The sequence below is a fragment of the Protopterus annectens genome, chromosome 6.part0, assembly GCF_019279795.1.
Source record: "Protopterus annectens isolate FY-2018-M chromosome 6.part0, PAN1.0, whole genome shotgun sequence".
NCBI classification, from domain to species: Eukaryota; Metazoa; Chordata; order Ceratodontiformes; family Protopteridae; genus Protopterus; species Protopterus annectens.
In genome coordinates, this window is record NC_056737.1 from 1542188933 (window position 1) to 1542208487 (window position 19555).

Here is a 19555-nt window from a genome sequence, read left to right on the forward strand (position 1 = left end):
AATGGAGAAAGGAAGATCTCCATTGCTTTTTTTGTTTTTAATTAAAAAAAGATACTGGGACACTTTGAAGGTACAGGAGAGATGTGACATAGAAAATAAAAGAATAATCAGGTACATTTCTCTAGTTTTTCATAATGTACCTGATTATGCTTTTATTTTGTCTGTCTCATCTCTCTCATTGGTTTCAAGTGTCTGGTTTTGCAAGTTTATTATTATTATTATTATTATTTTTTTTATTTAAGTGATGGCAAAGTGACATTTTTATGGCATATATTAATGGAAAAAAGTCCGGATGACCGGACCTTTTTCCCTTGGTATTTGCTCGAATTTACAACTGGCACACTGGTTGGGCTGACCAATCAGCATGCTACCTTTTGAATATTAATGGACAGTCATTGTATAATATGTAACGTACAACAGCCTTCATTATGTTTGCCCAAAGTACTGTATGCTTGATGAATGTTTACAGTGATTTTGCATGTTTTACTTAACTGTTTTTTTCTCTTAGCCTCTTTCGACATATTCTGATATTATGTTTCTTGTGATGGAATTTGTTTAAGGATGAACTAGTTCCAGCAGTGCCGGCTGACAAAATACATCTTGGACCCAATACACAGTCAGAAGATTTTGAGGAACAGCATGAAGACTTTTCACAATCCAAAACAGAAAAACCTACTGAAAAGCTAATGGGTCCTTTAACATTAACTCCACCTGTAGCTCTACTGAAACCTCCAGATTATCACCCTCTTCATGTCTTTGTAAGTAAAAAAACAGACAATATTTCTTACCTCATCTCTGTATAATAAAAGAAAGTGTGAAGTGTAATACCATACCTTTCAACTGTCCAGATTTTTGCTTCCTATTTTTGCTCTGTTTCTCATAAAATTTGGAGTTTTCTGGATTTTTGTGGCAAATCAGTGAGGATAGAATTAATTAAAGAATGACAGGCATTTGAGTTTCAGACTTCATATCCTTCAGAAAAATGAATGGTAGCACAAGGCATTTTATTCTAGCAACTTTGTAAGTTCTAATAATTAGTAGAGTGAGATACCAACCACGAAGGATAAAGTCAGAGGTATTGAAAGTAAAATATTTGTAGCTAATCAGAGAAACTCTGGCAACTTAGATGATATCCAAAAGCTTTATTTGAGTTAACAAAAAATGAGCGCTTTCGCGTGGTCCATCCACGCTTCATCAGATAATATTTACTGATCAGCTGTTATGTATTTATACATCCGCTAAGCGCGGGAAACTTGTTAATTAAGATAAAATAATTCCTTTAAAAACTTCAGTTAAAATTATATGCATTATACATACTTTGTTTATAACTAAAATGTAAAAAACTCATTCCTATTTAAATATTTGTCAATAAAAATAAAAATAAGATGGAAAATATAAAAAAACATATTATTTAAAGATACATGCATTCATTATATTTAAATTATATTTAATTCTGGTTGGCAAAACTAATAAAGTATATTATATCTGCATATGTTTCTGGTTGGAACAACATCCAAATCTATACCAAATAAATCATTTGTATAATTTATGTACAAAGTGCTTAAAGAAAACAGTTAATATAGTGACCTACGACGCTGTCAGTTCTATTAATCGTAAACAAATTTCATATTGACAATGCTGTATTTTCAAGTTTAGATGTTATCACTAAATAAAAATGTACTTATAGCAAGTTTTGTATAACAATAAATATAAAATTGGTAGTAATATATATACGTACATATTCTTCTTACGTGCATATATATTTACATAAATCAAGAATTTATATGAAGTAAAATGAATGTGTGTATATTGCACATAATAATATGAACTGTATGCATGTAATGTAAGTATGTATATATGGTGGTTGAATATCAAATAACCATATGCTTATGTTCAGCATGTATAGAATAAGTTAAATAACAATGAAATGCAAGTAAAACAATAATTTTCTAGAAAGCAATACAGGCTTAATGGTCAAATAATTATTTATGCCTGGAAATATATGTGCGCCTAATTTTAATATCCAGTTCAACTCTGCAAGGGCCAAATCATTCTTTGAGTCCCCACCTCTAATGTTCTGTGGTAGCACTTGCAAAACTCTGAAACGAAATGAGTGAGTAGGATATTCAATAATGTGTTTGGCTAGTGCGTTGGTTTCCACAGCCTTGCGAATATCATATAAATGGTTATATATTCGTTCTTGTAACCTCCTCTTAGTTAGTCCTACGTAAAATGCCTGGCATACTGTGCATGTAGCAAGATAGATTAGATTACGTGTATTACAACTAGCATAAAAGTGTGGTTTAAAAACATAATCAGTGTTTGGATGTTTAAAAGGTTGCACTTCTGTTATATATTTACATCTGTTACAATTATGGCATGGAAATGTACCTTTATTCAATATATAAGTGCTATTCATTCCATTACCTTCTCCATCCAACATAATGTTATGATCACTGCACAAAATTCTTTTAAGATTCCTGCTGTTCTTATATAGAAACCTGGGGTATTTACCTACTATTTCTTTCGTTTTTAAGTCAATAGTTAAAATATTCTAATTATCCTGGATGATCTGTTGTATATTTTTTATGTCACTAGTATAAGTGATGGTATATTGTATGTAATTATCAACTCTGTCATCCCTTTTATGGTTACTAAAAAAATGTTGATTATAACATGTATTGATGTCATTATTTTCTATAGGTATTATATCTCCTAAGACTTCTTGTTTGATGTTTCTAACCATTCTTGGATCATAACCTCTATTAATGAACAAGGCTTCCATGGAATGGGCTTCCTTCAATAAATCTTCAGTTTTACTACAAAGTCTTAGTATCCTTATAAACTGACTTTTAACTATGCCATAGTAGGTATGTCTTGGATGCATACTATCAAATGTCAGAATGGCACTTTTCCAAACCGGTTTCCTATAAAGGGTTGAAGCAATGTTGCCCCCTGATGTTAAACTAAGTGTGACATCAAGAAAATTTATTTCTTTCATAGAAGTTTCTTTAGTAAATTTTAAAAATGTCGTAGTAGTTTCTAAATATTGTAAGAATGTTTCAAATAATTCTAAAGTACCCTCCCAAATAATTATAATGTCGTCCACAAAACGCCTATAAAACTTAACAAATTTGAATTTCTCATGATTGAAAAGATGTAGCTTCTCCCACCAAAGGACTACCAAATTGGCGTAAGTATTTGCACAGGGGGTGCCCATGGCTACCCCCCATTTTTGCAAATAATAAGTATCGCCAAAAATAAAAGCATTATTCGTAAGCACAAGTTCTAAAAGCTGGCATGTTAAGATAACTTTATCATTAGAAAAAGTTGTCTCTTTAGTTAAAAGTTCTCTTATATATTCTATACCGATGTCATTCGGTATTGATGTAAATAGGTTCTTTACATCCATTGTTACTAGTATATTCTGCCGTCTATTGTCTATTTCTAGCTTATTTATGCTGTTAAGTAGATCATAGGTATCCTTAAGTATGGTAGGAAATTGATTTACTACTGGTCTCAAGGTATCTTCTAAAAAAGTAGAAATATGTGCTGTAATCCAGTTCTCCCCTGATACAATAGGTCTGAGGGGGACAGGATACTCTTCCTTATGTATTTTTGGTATCCCTTTAATTATTGGTATCGTGGGATGTTCTATATCTAAAAATTCAAAAATTTCAAAGCTTATTTGGCGACACATAAGGAGGTCATAAAGAACATCTTTTACTGTTTTCACAATATGAGTTATAGGAGTATATGTATCAACTTCTAATAACATGTCAAGCATACTGGTAACATATTCATGACTATCTAAAACTACCACTCCCCCTCCTTTATCTGCCGGTTTAACAACTATGTATGGATTCTGTGTAAGTTCATTTAAAGAACGTACTTCTGCTGATGAAAGGTTATAAAATCTTCCTTTCTTAGTCATGTTGTTAAACAGTTGGTAATACTGGTTTTCACAAACCCTTAGAAAACATTCAATATGTGCTGGCATGATCGCTGTAAAAGCACTCCTACTTCTGTAGCGTGTAACTTCCTGCTTATTATTGATGTCATTATTAAAAAACAGTTTCAAACTCAATTTCCTACAAAATAATCTTAGGTCAGTCAGCGTAGCTGTTAATGTAGCAGGAGTCGCTGGTATAAAACTGAGTCCTCGGTTCAGGACACTGATGCTTGGTTCATCCAGTATATGACAAGAATAATTAAAAAGCAAACTGGGAGTCAGTTCTTTTTTCTTCTGTTTTGTACGAACTGTTCCGCTGAATATTTCCTCTTGCGGGAATCCCTGCTGTGAGACCGCCCTCTTGGTTGTTGAGTAAACTGTCGTTTCTGGTACGGTAAAAAAGTTGCCGAAGATGGTAATGCACTGGAAGCATTCTTAGGGATAGCTCCCGCAGCTGGAGCTAATGGGTGAGTGAAAAACGCCTCCTGATTAGGAGGGGGTGTGTCAACTATTGTTATTTCATTGTTGGTAGCTCCCGAAGAAGCTAACGTAGTTGCTTCTCTGTGAAACATAGATGCTGGCATCTGAGGTAATGGTTGAACAACAGTATGAGTATTAACTGTCTGTTTCTGTCTATTAGTAGTTATAGATGTTTCCGACTGTGATGATAAAGTCGGAGAATGAGATGCTTGATGCCTGGGCCAAATGAACACTTGGCCCTTCTGAAAATCATTATAATCACGTAGTAATTTCTTTTGTTTAGTGATTCTGAGTCTATCACTAAACGCATTCACTTGTGAAAACACATGGTTGATTTTATCTAAACAATATTCCGAAACAAAACGTTCAATACCCCAGGGATTACCTCAGTGTCACTGCTCAACAGAGGCACAGCAAGTATCTGTTTATGTATCAAGTCCGTTTTATTTCTCAGATCTGTTTCCAGGGGTAAGAAATAGTTTAACATTAACTTAGCGTAGCTAAACCCCAGTTCTATATTCAAGTCCTGCCACTGTTTAAGTAGTTCAGGATGTGAGTCCCCATAGGTAGGCATGCAAAACACCCGCATGCCTCTGGGGACTACTTTGAAATGTATACACGCCTCTAGATGTAACCTTTGCCAGGCGTATCTTTGAAGCTGATATAGATTGTCTTCTAAAGATTTCAATAAAGGATAGAAATCAGAGAGGTTCTCACCATTTTCACTTGGACAAGCTTGCCCCGTTTCACTTGTTAAATCCAGAGACAATAAAGGGTTCTTGTTTAGATGTATAAGTCCATCCCATAACGTGGATGTGTCCCTCGGCTCCAGATCGTGATGAACAGCTGGCTCCATCGTGTGCTGGGACTGCCAACCAAAAAGAAAACTGCAAATATGAAGAGAATAGTCGGCGTCCCTGCTGGATGGTTTCCTCACCAAAAACTCCAAAACAGTAATAATTAGTAGAGTGAGATACCAACCACGAAGGATAAAGTCAGAGGTATTCAAAGTAAAATATTTGTAGCTAATCAGAGCTAATCAAAATAAAATTTGGAGTTTTCTGGATTTTTATGGCAAATCAGTGAGGATAGAATTAATTAAAGAATGACAGGCATTTGAGTTTCAGACTTCATATCCTTCAGAAAAATGAATGGTAGCACAAGGCATTTTATTCTAGCAACTTTGTAAGTTCATAAAAGCAATATTTAAAAGTTGTCCCTATTTTGGGGTTGTGTACCCCTTTATTTTTGGGTTAGTCCAGATTTGTTGTGCTAAGAGGTTGAGTGCTGTCTGCTGTACTTGTTTTCAGTAATGGCTTTGAATAACATTTACTATAAATTCCAGATTAATAGCAGCAAATTGTTACCTATATCTGATTTTAAGAATTAGCTTTGTTTAAAATGTTGAAAAATATCAGTCATGTTTACAACTGAAACACCCTTGACAATGCTTTTTCCAACTTTTATTTGTTTTTAATGGTTTCTTACATTTAACCCATCATGGTTTTATGGAGTATAATGCCATTAATTCATCTTTGTATGTCTATTCTTAGAATCCAGTTCCAGGACTCTTTGCCAGAAAGCAACCTCTTTCCTACACAGAAACAGACATTGAATTCCATCTTTGCCCTCTTCCAAGATACAAAGTGACCAGAGACTGTACAGGGGGCAGTAGTATCCCTAGCACTCAAAAGCAATTCTTAGACCATGAGGTAAGGGTAGTAAAAAAGAGTAACACTGATTTAAGATGTCTTAGCACTATTGTCAAAACATTACATTTGCTGAAAACATATGTATTAAGAGGTTGTCTGATACATATTGGCACACAGCCAAGGCAGTTGCAATAACCTGCAAATATAAGCTCAGTTATGCATGATATTAATCATATATTTGAAATATACATTTTGAAAGAAAAATCCTGATTTAAAATAATCAGCTACGCAGTACTAAATTACGTTTTTTTTGCTTGTTTGTTTTTTAATAAGAGCAAAATGAGCTATTACAAATGTAGTCAGTGACATAAACTTGTTTTACTAGCACTCGAACTATTATCAACCTGCAGACTAGCACAGTTGTATGTATGACTTTTATTGCCACAGTTTGTATCGAAAGTGGATCTTTTATTGCCACAGTATTAATAAAAACAGTAATGACTGAGTCCTGTATGGTTACTTATATAGAAAAATAGGGTCTATATTAAAAAGATGAATGTTTACTTACCCGAATGCCTAAATGTTGACCAGTCTTCATCGAACCATGAAAACATTGATCATCCAGAAGCGCGAAAGCAGAAACGTCGAATCGTCATGGTTGGCCTTCTACAGTATAGCTCCGTAAGGTAAGTGTGCAATAGTTACGGGCCTTAGGGTTAGGGTGCGGGTTAAGGTAAGTGCATAGATGGTAATGTATGTTAAATTTAGTGTAGGGTTTTGTTAAGTGTATGTGTCTGGATTATTTAATTTGTTTGGGTTTAGCTTTTTAAGGTAAGTGTGTGATAGTTACGGACCTTGGGGTTAGGGTGCGGGTTAAGTGCATACATGGTGGTATATGTAAGATTTAGTGTAGGGTTAGAAGTAGGATTTAGTTTAGGGTTAGAAGTAGGGTTTTGGTTAGTGTATGTATGTGGTTTATTTAGTTTGTTTGTGTAGGTAGTATGTAGCGTGCGGTGGGGTGGGACAAGTATGAGAGTTCGACTTTTTGAATTTCACGGTTTAGAGCATTTGGTGTATATGCGGTTCGATGAAGATGGGTCGATGTTTAGGTATTCGGGTAAGTAAACTTTCATCTTTATAATATAGACCTGAAAAATATGTTGTTGATTGCTCAACTCTTGAACTAATTTGAAAAGTAGTAGCTGGAGAGAGAGAGAGAGAGTGAGAGAGAGACACACACACATGCTGATTTGCACAAGTGTTTAGATGTGAGCTGTTAGAGAGGCAGAAACAGAAAAATGCAGTAACAAACTCATATGGAAATTAAGAAGATCAAAAAATCGGTAAGTGACCTAGGGATGTGCTATTAACAAAATATTTGCATTTAATTTTTAAAATTTTGTTCTGTGATCTGTATATGTACACAGTGAGATGATGGAGATCCATCAGCTGAGTTAAAAGTTGAATCCCATAGGGACAACATTTTCTTATCTTGGAGAAGGGGATAATGGGAGTTGGGCTGATTACCTGAACTGATCTCTGAAGAAAACTAGTAGAATAGCAACCAGAAATAGGAAACATGAAGGCATACATTTAGTAACATTAGTGCTCACAGGCCCCTTTTAAGGCAAGCAGAAAAACAATCCTAGCCAAATGGATTGCATAATGTGAAATGTCTTTCTAACATATGGAAGTTCTTGTTGAAGTCTGCAAGCTGGTCATATTAAAGATAATACAAAGGTTGGTAGACCATGACTGAGTCAAAAGACATACCAAATTTGGCAGGGTCCTCAAATGTTTCTTGCAAAATTAGCAAGTGTGCCATTCTTTGGGAAAAGTACTGCTTTCTTTCAGCAAAAAATACAGTGAATTAGAGCATATACCGCCACCTGAATAGAGTGGTTCCACAATAGCACAAATTATTTGCATATGTTTTCTGTGGTGTATGTCCTGTTAATTTGGTGCATGAAATATTTTCTAGATTGTGAGCTATGTATTTCCTTACAGAAGGCTTATCTTTAACCACAGAGGACTCTATACAAATTAAAACAAACTTTAATACAAATAACAGCTTCATGAGATAATACATATCCACCAGCTTTTTTAAAATAGTTAAGAAATTATGACATAATCAGTCTAAAATCATATAAGTTACATAAATTTGCAGTTACACTGCAGATGGGTCAAAAGAATCCCCAAATGATGTTTGACATCCTACAAACAGGCGTGAAAATAACAAACTACTGGTGCCAAAACCATGGTCTGAGACTAAAAGCTAAAAAATGTGTAATAGGTTCATAGGTTCATAGGTAGGTACTAGGCTTTCGGCCCAAGGGCCTAAGTAAGCCTAGCCAACAAGGTTCCCTGGCTTATGCCACCCAAGAAAGTTAATTTCCTATGCCCCTATTGAGCAGAGCACACCTTTCACTAAATCAGATATCCCTGCAAATTATAATATTAATAGCACACCCCTGAAAGTGGACCCAGTGGTGAGGGACCTAGGAACACAGATAGATAGTATCCTAAATTTTAACCAGCAGATAGCTACAGTAGTGAGGAAATCCTTCTGTGTGGCACAACTTATAAGTAAAGGCATGATATCAAGATCAAAGAAAGTCATAGCGCCATTGTACTTGGCCCTTATCAGGCCCATAATCGAGAACAATGCTCCCTTCTGCATGCACCTAACCAGACACTTACACTAATTGGGGTGGCCCCAGAGGTTTCTCACTAGAAAAATACAAAGCATAAGACACGTATCTTATGCAGACCAGCTAAAGGCTCTATCCCTTAACCCCTTCTCATATTGTTTATTGACTGACCTACAAGGCATTCTCTGATCCAGCCCTGATGAAAATGTTACATATTCACAAAAAAAATTATTCAAGGGTTACATGTTCCATGGACCTGAACTTTATTTGTAATGCTAACACAACATGTTGGAGAGACAGATTCATATCCCAACAGCTGCCTTGTTTATGGAATAAACTTCCCATCTTTGTAAAACAAGCCCATCCTTCACTCACTTCAAAAAGAATTTTGGATACATGGATTGGGAATGGTAAATTCACTGCTGTGGTACTGCACATGTCCCTTGTAGACAGAGGCAGTTTGTAAAATGACTCAGAGCTCCAACCCCCAAAGACCCACTACCCTGATACTACCCAATCCAATATCTGGGGAATTAAGATATAATATTGTCATATCCTGGATATTATTGATTAGGCTTCTAAATAAGAAATGCATTTTCCTTTAATCCAGATATATATATATATATATATATATATATATATATATATATATATATATATATTCATTACTTTGCTGTTTTTGGCACTGTAGAGCGGTCTCGGAGTTGGTATATTTAAGTAGGGGGTGTGGGGGCGAAGCCCCCTACTTAATGTAATGTTTAAAGTGTTTTATTTATTTATTTGTTGTTGTTGGAACAGCGATTTTTTTTCCCTAGGACAGTTCGAAATTGTAAGCTTTCGCTTACATAGGGTCGATTAATCACTGTTCGCTTTTTTAAGCGTTCATTGATCTAATATAGACCCTATATATATATCTGTGTGTGTACATATTATATATATATATATATATATATATATATATATATATATATATATACATAGATATATGGGCCAGCTGAATAAGGTTGAAATTTTGTTTAGTTGACCTGACATCTGTTTAATCAACATAGTTTGATTGACTAAGCAGAATATTGACAGGTGTGCAAGATCGACAATCCCCTGGTAGGGGAAGATAGCCTTTTCCCTGGGGATTGCATGATCTCGGAGTTATAATATATAATTAGCAAGGGGTATAGGGGTTCGGGATGGCTTGCCCACTGCGACAAATGATGCTTTCTTAATTTTTTTTTAATTTTGCTTGCACTGAGATTAATTCTCAGTGCATGCGTAGTAGTTTTTGATGTGACAATATGCATGTCAACTGAAGTAGCATTCAACTACTTTAAGTAGATCCATCAGACACACACACACACACATATATATATATATAATATATATATATATATATATATATATATATATATATATATATATATATATATATATATATTTCCTGTCTGATATATATATTTATCAATACTCACCTTGAAAATTGTTAATGTTTTCACACTCCTAATTTCACTTGGCAATTTATTTAATAATTTAGGTATTTTCTTTAAGAAAAAGAGTCTCTTCCTTTTAGTTTATTCAGTGGTAGTTTAAATAGTGGATCCCAAATCTGTTATTGTGATATTGTATGCCAGAATTTACACCATGCTTATTTTTTAATGTTGGATTACCCACAGACCTTAAAACTAGCACAGCTTGCATCTCCAATGTTTGTGCATTGTGCTGTAGATGTTTAAATTTATTGATCTGTGGTACTAATCCAGGTTTTTACAGCCACTTATCTTTTTCTAAAAATTACCTTTGTACACTTTCTAGGAGACCCATTTCTGTCAAAAGTAGGCTCCAGATGACCTATTTGTACCTGATTACAGGCCTCGCTGTAGACTTAAATAGGAGAGTCATTGTGTCTTTATTCATTGTCATTATTGTGTTAAATATTAACCCAGCTTTCCACAGTCTTATGTCTAATATCCATTATGTATCCCAAAGTTATAAGTCCTTTCCAATAGTGCTGCCCAAATATTTTATGTATTCACAATTAGATAGCTTCATGCATACTAAACTAACAGAGACACATCCATAGTTGTACCAAATGACATGATTTTAGATTTATTTGTGTTGAAGTTTAATCGCTTGCCTTCCAACCAAGTTTTTATTTAATCTAGATAGACATTTAAGTGGCTTAGGTCACTGTCACTGTCATCCTGAAATGTTGCACCATTTTTGCAATCAACTGCATACTTGCAGGGCCAAAATGTAGCCAACATTGGAAAGTAAAAAAGTACAAGACTTAAGAGAACAGTACCCAACATAACCATGAGGAACATCAGCTGTAAATTTCTTCAAGAAGAGCCAATACTTTTTAATACCACTGATTGTGCCTTGGCGATTAACCAGCTCTCAGTCCATCTAATGATGTAATGATTTATCTTGAGATTGGATAGCTTATTCAATATTTGCCAGTGTGACATTCTTCTGAAAGCCTTCAGCACATCTAAATATACATCAGTACAGTCTGTACCTTGGTCAGTTAGACTAAACATCCTGTCATAAAATTTTAATTGACACATTAAAGCTGAACAAACTTTTATAAACCCGTAATGAGTTTAATCAACATGAGCTCTTTATTTGTTGCTTTTAATTAACTATATAATAAGCAATGTTCAAAACACTTGTCTGTTATTGAGGTTAGATTAATAGAATGATAACCAGTAATATTGTGTCTGTTACCACCCTTATAAGCAGGTAGCACATAGAACTTATTCCTTTCTTCGGGTACAAACCTTCTGATTAGTAATTGACTAAACATTATTGTTAAAAGGGAAAGTAAGACATCCATAAGTGTATTAATTAATAATCCAGATATACTATCAGGGTCCACTGTGCAAGTCTTTTTAACTTTTTTTAGGGATTCCTTAGCATCCACTTCCAGGATACAAGGACAGTCTCCAAACTCGCAGGGGGTCATGCTTGGTTACTGACTTGTGATCCTTTCCAGTGTTTAAAAATGGATGTTAAACATATCTGCAATTAAAGAAGGGGCCTCAACTGGAATATCATTCATGGTAATAGATCTTTAATTATATACTGTTTTTTTCTTTTTTTTTTCAAAACAGGTTTATTGTTTTAACATATAAGAGAAATATCATAACAATTTTATACAAGTAATTAAAAATAGGTATTATTATAATATTCAACAAAACAACTAAAGTATTTAAAAAGACATCCACTACAATCAGATCAATTAATTAAACTAAAATACCATGCTATTGAAATTAGAATTTTTTTAACAAATTTTGTAAATTATCCCATACAATATAATAAGATGTTTTTCTAGTTGTTCTTGTCCTAATTGTGTTTATTTCCATATGGCACACTATATTCATAACATTTTTAAATTCATTGAACGATGGAGGTATATCTGAAATCCAATTTCTAGTTATTATTTTCCTAGCCACTGCTAGAATAGACCATAACAAGGGAAGCTTAACCTTTTTAACACTTTGAGGTACAGGTGTGTTGAATAATATAAGACATTTAGAAATAATGAAATTATCTGTAAAAAGAGCCTGCAAAAATTCATTAATTGACTTCCAGTATTCTTTCAATTTTATACAGTGATAAAACATATGAGCCCAGTCAGCATTAATTTCTACATTACATCTCTTACATAAATTATCTTTATTATTTATTTTATTCATCATCAAAGGTGTATAAAAGATCTATGTAAAAATTTCCATGTATAAAGTCTCCAGACAATGGAAGACGTAGTTCTATAAGCAGATTCCAATATATATTGTTTATCTTGTTGATTTGGTGGGTCCCCATTAATAGAAGTGAAATAATTCCAGTATGAATCTACACTGTAAAAAGTTTCTTGTCTGATAATTTTATGTATGTATGAAAGTTTACCTTTATCAGAAACTTTATGTTGTAAATTTAATATCAAGTAATCAATCAGTGTTGGAATAGATTCTTTAACTGTTATAGACATTAGATCTATTTTATTAATGAGATGTTGTCTAAAGGTCTGAACCTCTAACCAGCAAGTTTCTCTTAGATCAAATTCTTGTTTTAAGAAATCTAGATTTTTAACTTTATTATCAGATATCAACTGATACCAGTACTTTAGATCATTATCTATAGCTAAATGAGTTCCTTCAGAAGTAGATGACAAAAGCATACCCTGAGTATACATTATAGGGAATACAATAAAATTCCATTCCCTATACTTAGGGTGCATGAATATAAAGTTACGATAGCTAATAATAATATTTAATGGATAACAAATCATATGTTTAGGTGTAATAGGTGAAGTACAAAATTCCTTTAGTAACCATAACATGGAGTTATTTACAATCATATTTGTATGTGTTAAGGAGATTTTCATGAAGTGCATACTAATTAGCTCCCAATAATCTTTCCATTTTGTGACATATGACTGATCTATTAATAAAGTAATAACTTTTACAATAGAAGAGATAGTATATAAATTAAAGTCTGGAAAAGAAATACCCCCTTGAGACCAGCTATTAGTATGTTTCTTTAATGCAATCCTAGGTCTATTAGGTGTCCATAGGAAATTTAACATTAGTGTATTCAGTTTCTTGATAATTATTTTTGTAGGTGGAAGTATTATTGATTGTATTAAGTATAAAAGCTTGGGGAATATTATCATTTTAATAATTGTAAGTCTCTCCTCCATAGTAAAAAACATATTATTCCAGGTATTAAAAAGATTTTGTATATTAAGAAAACAGGTATTATAATTATTATATATAATAGATTTAATATCTTTAGATAGTATTATACCTAAATAAGTTATCTGACCTGAATTGGGTACATATTTAGTAAAATCACTAATGAGAATATTTTTTGTGTATATATAGGTAGTATTTTAGTTTTTCTTCATTGAATATTAAACCAGAAATACTTTTAAAATTCATCATTTTATCAAATAGAGACTGCATAGAAGAATTAGATCCTGCTGATGTAATTAGAACATCATCTGCAAAAGTTGAATTTTGGATGTTGTATTTTCATCTGTTTCAAAACCCTCTATGTCAGTACTGTTTCTGATCAAATTAGCCCAAGGCTCCATTACTAAAGTGAATAATAGTGGAGAAAGTGGACATCCTTGTTTTGTACCTTTAAGAATGGGTATTTTTGTGAAACATATGTTCCTACCTTAATATAAGCCAGCGTTCCTTTGTATAAATGCTCAATTAGATTTACAAATGCATCAGAGAAGTTTGTGCACTTCAGTAAGGTAAACAGATAGTCCCAACTTACTGAATCAAATGCTGAACTTATATCAAGACTAATAAGTGTTAAATCTTTCTTTTTCCTATTTGCAAAATCAATTAATGTTAAAGTTCTTCTTATATTATCAAAAGTATTTCTATTTACAATGAAGCCTGTCTGATCTATATCTATAATGCCAGGAATGATTGTCTTCAATCTATCAGCAAAAATACTCATAAACATTTTATAATCAACATTAAGTAATGAGATGGGCCGATATGAAGAACATCTAGTTGGATCTTTATTAGGTTTTAAAATTGGCAAAATAAATGTATATTGCCAAGATGGGGGAGTTATTAACTCAGTTTGGGCCAAAATAAAAACCTTATGTATTAGTGAATATGTACTTTTAGAAAGGATTTTATATATCTCTGGTATAATACCATCATTACCCGGTGCTTTGTTTGATTTAAGCTTATTTATTTGTGTAATAACTTCTGTATATGAAATATTCTTGTCCAATAGTTTAATCTGTTGTTTATTAAGCTTTTTATTCATGTTTGTGGTTATAAACTACTTTATTTTATCTTTAGGTTCCATGTTAATGTTATTATGGTTAATTTTGTGAAATTGATTTCTAAATTCATCTAGTATTTCTGGTATACTAGAAACATTCTTCTTTTTCCTTAGAGAAAAGATTTCTTTGATATGGTTTTGTTTATTCAACCTTTTTGTTTTATTTTTAAGTCTATGTAAGTATTTGGGGCTTATTGAATTAGACAAAAACTTGTATTTCTCTAAAGTTATTTTAACTTTATGAGTTAAAATTTCTTTGTATTTCTCATTTAGTTTGTTTATTTCTTCAATAACTTTCTTGTCCATAATATTTTCTTTATTATTATGTTTATAAGAGTCTAATTTACTTTGAATATCTAACAATTCCTTATCCCAAGATTTCCTTTTATTATTATACCATCTGATACTTTGTCCATATAGATATGATTTTAAGGCATCCCAAATATAAACAATGGAGACTTCAGGAGTATTATTTATGTCTAAAAATGTTTTACTTCTGAAAGTATATATTCTTTATAGTCTTTTAGTTGAGTTAAGTATGCTGGTATCCTTTTGATCTGAACATTATGAGTATTTTTTATCATGAATTCAAAAACAATTGAATTATGATCAGATATAGGACATGACATGATTTTGGAATTAATTAAATCTGTTACCATCTGGTTAGAAATAAAGACCCTATCTATTTTTGAATAAGTTTTGTATCTGTTAGAAAAAAGGTGTATGGTAATGATTTTGAATCTATCTGATTATTAATATCATTCAAATGATAAGAATTAGCAAAATCATTTAAATGTTTTGTATTAGATGTAATTCTTATTTTCCCTATAGTGGTAGTATCACTTTCATGTAGTATACAATTAAAGTCACCAGCTAAAATAATATCCCCTATAGAGAATGATATGATCTTATCAAGATGATGTTTCACTGTATTAATACCAATTCCAGGTATCCAATATACATTAATTAAAGTGTAAGTCTTCCCATTAATTTGTATTGTAACCATACAAATCATTCCTTTGTCATCCTGATAAGACGTAATGGTTTTAGGAATTGGCATACTTTTATTCCATAAAATAGCCACTCCTCTTTTTTTCTGAGTGTGCTCTGAACTAACCAATACTGTATATTTGTTTGTGGCTAGTTTATCAATATCTTTTTTCAAGAGATGGGTTTCTTGCAGGAAGACTAAGTTGGCCTTATGTAAATTAATGTATCTTATTAGGCTTGCCCTTTTACATGGATTATTCAATCCATTAATGTTTAAAGAAATTCCTTTTAAAGATGTCATTTGGTATTTTTAAAACTCAAGAATCTTATGATCAAAATAACAAATAACAAGATAGAAAATGTTACATCTCCTCCTTTAGGTGTACCTTTAAATATAGCTGTATTTATTGAATCTCTTATGGGATTTTGTATAGGATTCAATTTTGTTTGTAGTGACAATGAGTGTACAAAATATATTGTGGATGTCAAAACTATATACAAATAACAATGAACAAGTGAAAATAATGTAAGGATTAAACCTTGCATCCAGCCTGGAGTTATAAACTCCAACTTAGAGTAGTATTTACCACTCAAGTTAACCCCTACCCTAAGCAGCAGTACCTCAGCTACCACCTTATCAATTTAATACTAGTTATATTTAACTGAGGTTAACAGTTTTCAATTCAATTATCTAGCAAGACAAGACTACACATTTGGTAAAACAGCATCATATAAACTAAAATAAACTTTTTTTTTAAAACTGTTCATACTACTATATACATCTATGTAATATAAAACACTTGTATTCAAATAGCATTCAAATAATCTTGATGTTAGAAATCAAGAGGAGAGAAAAATAAGTTCTAACATTCATTTAAATCAAAAACTTTGGCTAATATGATTCAGACATTACATATATTAAGATGCATCTATTTTCTGTCATGTAAATGCAATTAACAGCTTCCAAAAAATCCTTGAATTGCTTGTATATGAGCATTTACTCAAACTCATTATTGTCAATAGAATAAAATATTGTATTCATAGAAATTGTTATAAATCATACTGCATAGTTATGCAGATTCTCAGAAACACTTGCATTATTGTAAAAAAAAAAAAAAAACACACACACACACACACACACACACACACACACACACACACACACACACACACACACACACACACACACACACACACACACACACACACACACACACACACACACACACACACACACACACACATATATATATATATATATATATATATATATATATATATATATATATATATATCTGATCTCACTGAGTTGTGTCCTTGCTGAGCACTATCCTACTTGCTGTCCCTACAATAAATCTGTCTGCTTCATACAAAATAATGCACAGCAAACACATTTTAGTAACCAGATTTTACAACCATGCTATACTACTGCTTTAAAATACATCACATGACAATTTCTTCCAGAATAGAGTTATAAAATTATTTATGCTTGTCAATCAGATGAATTAAATGAGTTATAGTAATGTATATGTTTGGAATATAAGTTTTTAACACAGATTATTATGCTGCTGTTAAGTAGATTTTCAAAAACACTTGAATAAATGTTTCATTTTCTATGCCTTCTAAAATAAGACATTTACTTACTACAAGAAACTGCATCATTTAAACTCATTATAACTGACATATTTTATGAATTATAACATAGATATTTAAGTAATTATATAAAATAACTCACATTTAGATGTTAAAGAGTTCATTTTCCTTCACAAAGTCGCATTTGCATCATTTCTATTTCCTGGTAGAGTATTCTTCCTGAATCTGTGATGTGTCAGTGTGATATCTAGGTCAAAGGTTAGACTAACTGCTTTCAGCTTCTCTGTGAGAATTCTGAGAGTTGAAGCTTTTGAAGTAGCTCATGGACACTGTGCATGAGACAGCCCACATCCCAGATTGTCTCCCTTAACATTTTGGCGGGAAACTTATTAAAAACTAGTGACAAACATTCATTTAGCAGTGTAAATGCATCTAAACATGACAAAACCTTCACAATGTATTTTACAGGTTATTACAGCCTCTATGTAAGTGAAATTAAGCCCAAAATTATTAATAAGTAATAAAACTCAATATTTTTGTCCCAACTCAATTTTTATGCAAATCTTATTATTTACTGTGTCTATATGATCAAAAGCATTTCTATATATTAATAAAGAAAAGAAAAGAGAGTAGAAAATAAAAGGGTGTAAGGCAGAAATAAAAAAATGTAAGAGAAAGCTATAAGAAGTATATACAATGGAATATTACTTACTGTTTATATTAATAGAGTTAAAAATAAAACATATTATTTACTATTATTTAGTTCTAATTATTATTAGTTAAAGCATGCCAGATTATTTACAAACAAGCATAAGCAGTATAATCAAGAAAGTATAATTAGGAATAGCATTTGAAGAACATATACATTTTTTACAAGGAATAAATATGTTATTATTCTATTAATCATATTTTCATTACTCTTCTCTCCCTGCCCTCCCCCACCCTTTACCCACTACATAATCTAAATAGAATGTCATTGTTTAAACAAAGAAAAAAAGAAAAGGAGAAGAGAAAAAAAAAAAGATAAAGGAAAAAAATGTATCAAATTACTGACCTTATTTCTCTTTTTCAGAAAGAGAAACAAATTGAATCATAGCTTGCCATTAAATCTTCAGATATTTTGACTGGTTATGAAACAAAACATTTCTTTGCACACAGAGAATAACTTTGATTAAATCTTTTTCAAAATATCTGTGGCTTTCTGGAAATGCAGGAACTATATTTAAAAAGATTAATAATGAAATAAAATGATGAGAGAGAAAAAAAAAACATAGAACAAATCATTTGTTTTTTAGTCTCTTCTTCTTCTCTGAAGTCTTCCACGAAGTTTCAGTTGCCAGTCTCTTTAATGAAGGACTAGCCCATTCCATTTCCTCTATTTTATCCAAAATCCTATTTTCTTTGACAAACAGTAAAGCAGAGTCTAAGTCATCGAAAACCCTAGGACCATCAGGAAGGAAGATTTTAAGCTTGGCAGGAAACAGAAGGTATGTTTTAAACTGTGCTTTTTTAAGCTCCCTTATTAGTGGCAGAAAAACTTTTCTTTTAGCTATTACCATGGAAGAATAGTCATTGTCAAAATGCACAGTTGTCTCATTAATCTTAACAGGAGCTTTAGCCCAAGCAAATTTAAGAACCATCTCTTTATCAAAAGATGATAGAAATCTAACTATAACTGATCTAGGATATTTTTTGTTACAGTTAGTATTAGCTATAGATCTATGTGCTCTTTTGATACCAAAAGAGAATGCAATGCTTCTGGTAAGTCTAAAGTTTTAGGGAGCCATGTTGTTAAAAAAGAAGTAATATTGTTACCTTCAATATTTTCTGGCAGTCCAAAAATCCTAATGTTATTGTGCCTAGATCTATTTTCCAGGTCATCCAGCTTTGTTTGTAAATGTGTATTTTGTTTCAGCAGAAACTCAATGTTGATTTCCTCTTCTTGGATTCTATTTTCCATGTCATTCACAGCTTCTTCTATGCCTGTCATCTGGATCTTCTGTTGTTGCAGGTCTATATGTAACAAGTATATTTGTTTTGTAGTTTTTTCTATGAAGGTGTCTATTTTAGTATCCATTTTATCCATCTTAGCAGTAAGTTGCTGGATTATAATTATCAGAGACTGAAGTTCTTTCTTGATGCTGGAGTCTTGAGAATTTGTCTTACTGGAACTCATTTCAGACTGATAAATTGACAGGAAAATTTCCAAAGTGATTTCTGACAGGAATATTGTTAAGATTTCCTTTCTTTTTTAGATATAGTTCAAGAACTATATAAAACAAACATATTTAGAAAGAAAATTACTTCAAAAATTTATTTTTTAAGTAATTAATTCCTGTCAGTGTAATGAAATTGGTGGAGCTGAAGAAATCTGCTGCTATCCTGTGTTCATCCTTGGCCATGCCCCTATACTGTTTTTTTCTGAAAAC

General features: G+C 32.1%; 1 protein-coding gene across 1 annotated transcript in view; it reads left to right on the top strand.

Annotated features, from left to right (window-relative positions):
- LOC122803998 (cilia- and flagella-associated protein 221-like) overlaps window positions 1-19555 on the top strand; it is a 1154724-nt gene that overhangs the window by 806861 nt on the left and 328308 nt on the right. Inside the window, exons 10-11 of the mRNA XM_044073679.1 lie at window positions 561-758; window positions 5986-6144. Of these exons, the coding sequence (XP_043929614.1) occupies window positions 561-758; window positions 5986-6144 (357 nt within the window). The remainder of the gene's footprint in view (window positions 1-560; window positions 759-5985; window positions 6145-19555) is intronic.